Raw genomic sequence first — 3,407 nt, forward strand, 5'->3', positions numbered from 1 at the left:
GTTGTAACAAGTGAGAATAAATCATTCAAGATATTTGGCCCAGCAGGGCTTGGAGGAACCTGAGACCTTGTTCTCCATGGTTGAGGCCAATTTGCCTCCATAGGCCTCCCCCAAGACAGTGAATTGTTCTTTAAGCGCCTAAAAAACTCTGTGGATCTTTTCCCTCTCATCCCCAGCCCAAGCCACTTAGCTTGACTGACTCAGTTCTGCACCCACAAGTCCGCCTGCAGCATCTGCATCTTGGGAAGGGACTGATTCTAGCTCCTGGGAGAAAAAGGCTGAAGGAGGAGGCTCCCCTTAGAATATCCCCCTCCAGGCTTGTGGACCACCATTTGAAGACTGAATGGCAGGGGAGCAAACATCGTTTCCATTGCCAGTTACCCCCAGTTAAAAATATTTCTTCCTCCACTCTCCCATTGCGTAAAGGACTTTAACCAAGTAACCCACAGTTATCTTCAACTCAAGGATTTTCAGGTTTTACTGGTTACTTGGAAGGAGTGGTCTGGAATCAGAGGAGCATTAAAGACAGCTAGGTGGGCAAGTGTCGGGTGCAGGCTTTAGGGGAGCTCTGGCCACCTAGGATACAGTAAGGATACACTCCACCCCGGTCCCTACTCTTGGGAAGTGCACTGGCCCTTGGGTTGAGGAGAAACCTGGGGCGGGCTGGGGTGAGCCCAGCAGAGGGGTGAGAGAAGGCCTCCTGGGGAGAGAATCTCTAAGCTGATATCTGGAGGGTAGGAGATTATGGGGGTTCTGTGAGCAGAGGGAACCTTGGGTGGAGAGGAAAGAAGAGCCTAGCAGGATCAGCCAGGGAGTGAGGTTTGCCACTTCCATCTGTGTCATCTCAGCCAAAATGCTTTAAAAAACAAAACAAGGCTGGGCGTGGTGGCTCATGCCTATAATCTCAGCACTTTGAGAGGCCAATGTGGGCAGATCACTTGAGGTCAGGAGTTCGAGACCAGCCTGGCCAACCTGATGAAACCCCATCTCTACTAAAAATATAAAAAATAAAAAAATTAGCTAGGCATGGTGGCAGACACCTGTAATCCCAGCTACTTGGGAGGTTGAGGAAAGAGAATCACTTGAACCTGGGAGGCAGAAGTTGCAGCGAGCCTAGATTGTGCCATTGCAGTCCAGCCTGGGCAACAAGAGTGAAACTACATCTCAAAAAACAAACAGGCCAGGCGCGGTGGCTCACGCCTGTAATCCCACCACTTTGGGAGGCCGAGGTGGGCGGATCACGAGGTCATGAGATCGAGACCATCCTGGCTAACACTATGAAACCCTGTCTCTACTAAAAATACAAAAAATTAGCAAGGCATGGTGGCGGGCGCCTGCAGTCCCAGCTACTCTGGAGGCTGAGGCAGAAGAATGGTGTGAACCTGGGAGGCGGAGCTTGCAGTGAGCTGAGATTGCGCCACTGCACTCCAGCCTGGGCAACTAAGCAATACTCATTTCAAAAAAAAAAAAACACCTCCCCATCTCTCCATGCCTCATTATCCCCAGCTATAAACTGGAAACAATAGCTGTACCTCTCTCACAGCACCTCTGGATTAAATATCCATGCGAAGCGTGGTGGGCACTTGGTGGGTAGCACAGATAAAATAAAAGTGCTACTGCTGGCGTGAGCTCCCTAGGGCTGCTGGGGAGGACCCAGTTCACCCGGTGGACATGGGAGAGCCTGGAAAGGACAGAAGCCTGACAGAAGCCTGGCAGGAAGGGCCTGGCTCGCAGCGTGAGTTTGAGTCATGTCCTGAAAGGAGTCTGAGAGGTTGGTCAGCAGGGGTGGGTGCTCACATGTGGCACTAATGGAGATGTCATTAGCAACAGTGGCAGGGGCTCAGGGGCATCTGCCCATCCCACTGGAATAGCAATAAAGCATCACCTGGACCTGGCCCACAAAATCACAAAACCATGTGCTAGATGAGCTTGTCCATGACCAAGGTGGCCACCTTAGGAGTGGAGAACACAAATTGCAGGGCCTTTTGGAATGGAGGAGGCGCAGGGGAGGGGTGCCCAAGACAAGCCATTTTAGCACCTCTTCCCGACAGTACCCCTGCCGCTTGCTGGCCTCACGGTACACCTGCCTCTGGGCACCTAGAGGAGGACAGCGCTGGCCGCAGTGAGCCTGTTGCTCTGGCCACCGCCAGCTCCAGCAGTGAGGCTGCCAGGAAATGACTCCTCCCTCCCTTTGTTGCAAACCACTGGGCAAGGGTCCCAGATCCCAGCGGGCACAGCTCCCATGGAGAGAGTGAGGGTGATCTGGCCAGGTGGAAGTCGTTGGAAACCCACCTGGCTAGGCACGGCCCAGCAGCTCCAGTTACCTGGGCACCTGGGAGCGCGGGAGGCCACCACGCAGGTCGCCACTAGGTGGCAGCCCCAGGGAAGGGACCGGAGGCAGCCCCCGAGTTTAGCACTGTGAGTTTAGCACTATGACTCCCACTGTTCCTGGAAGGGGCTTCCTTCATTCTACAGCATTTCCAGCGCTGACTGTGCCAGGCCAGAGCTGGCGCGGAGTGAAACCTTCAGCCCGGGTCGGGCCAAGCCCCCACGGGATTCCAGAGGGGGTGGGTGTTGGGACAGGAAGGGCACAGGGTGCTTCAAGATCGCTGATAGGCGGCCTGTACTCCCACAGCCATGTAGCCCCCACCTTCTGTCAGCTTTTCCTCGCGGCCTTTGGGCACTAGCCGCTCCCACGGCTGGTGTTCAGTGGAGCCCGCAGGGTGGCTTGGCACACATTCGCTGTCCTGCCCGCGCCCTCTGGTGCTTTCCTGTGCCCCTGCAGGGGTCTCAGCCCTCTCTCTCTGGGTGCTGGCGCTCCCGCGTCTCCCCATAAGCCCTATCCCTCCCATCCCTGCCTTCTGTGTGGCTGGAAGCCCCTCCACCCCGACAGCGGCTGTGGGCGGCCTGAGGCCATAGCGTCTAGATCGAGTTCCCAGCGCACCAGTGGTTCCTGTCCTGCCCTCCTGCCCTCCCCGCTGGAAGCTCTGGGGGCAGTTCTCGGATCTGGAGGGACCCTGGAAGGCAGGGCTCTTTGCACTTTCTGGGGATTTCGACCTAGAGCCCCTCAGGGACGTGGTAGGGCTGCTCCTGCCTCAGGGCCCTTGTCCTCGCGCTCCCCACCTGGAATACCCTTCTCTCCACTGAAACCCAGCCCCACTGCACCTTCTCAGATACTTTTCCCTGGCCGCCCATGCTGTCCCGATAGTCATTCCCCATCACCTCTGAAATTGGGTTGCCAGCGCCTAGAATCGCAGTTAGCGGTCACTGGGCAGATGAATGAATTTGTCTGTACCTGGACGGCTCTCCAATTCGAACCCAGTTTTGCTGCGCTCTGGGGTCTCCACTGTTACTTGAGGCAAATTAAGAGAGAAACCTCTGGGCGTCCTGCCCCAGTCGCACGAGTG

The 3,407-nt window shown here is 55.9% G+C and overlaps 1 protein-coding gene across 1 annotated transcript in view; it reads left to right on the forward strand.

Annotated features, from left to right (window-relative positions):
- The first annotated feature begins 2,242 nt into the window (after positions 1-2,242).
- The window catches only part of ESPN (espin), a 49,454-nt gene continuing 48,289 nt past the window's right edge, over positions 2,243-3,407 (forward strand). Inside the window, exon 1 of the mRNA XM_011981594.1 lies at positions 2,243-2,251. Coding sequence (XP_011836984.1) covers positions 2,243-2,251 — 9 coding nt within the window. The remainder of the gene's footprint in view (positions 2,252-3,407) is intronic.

Source organism: Mandrillus leucophaeus, unplaced genomic scaffold (assembly GCF_000951045.1).
Source record: "Mandrillus leucophaeus isolate KB7577 unplaced genomic scaffold, Mleu.le_1.0 Scaffold105, whole genome shotgun sequence".
Classification (NCBI taxonomy): Eukaryota; Metazoa; Chordata; class Mammalia; order Primates; family Cercopithecidae; genus Mandrillus; species Mandrillus leucophaeus.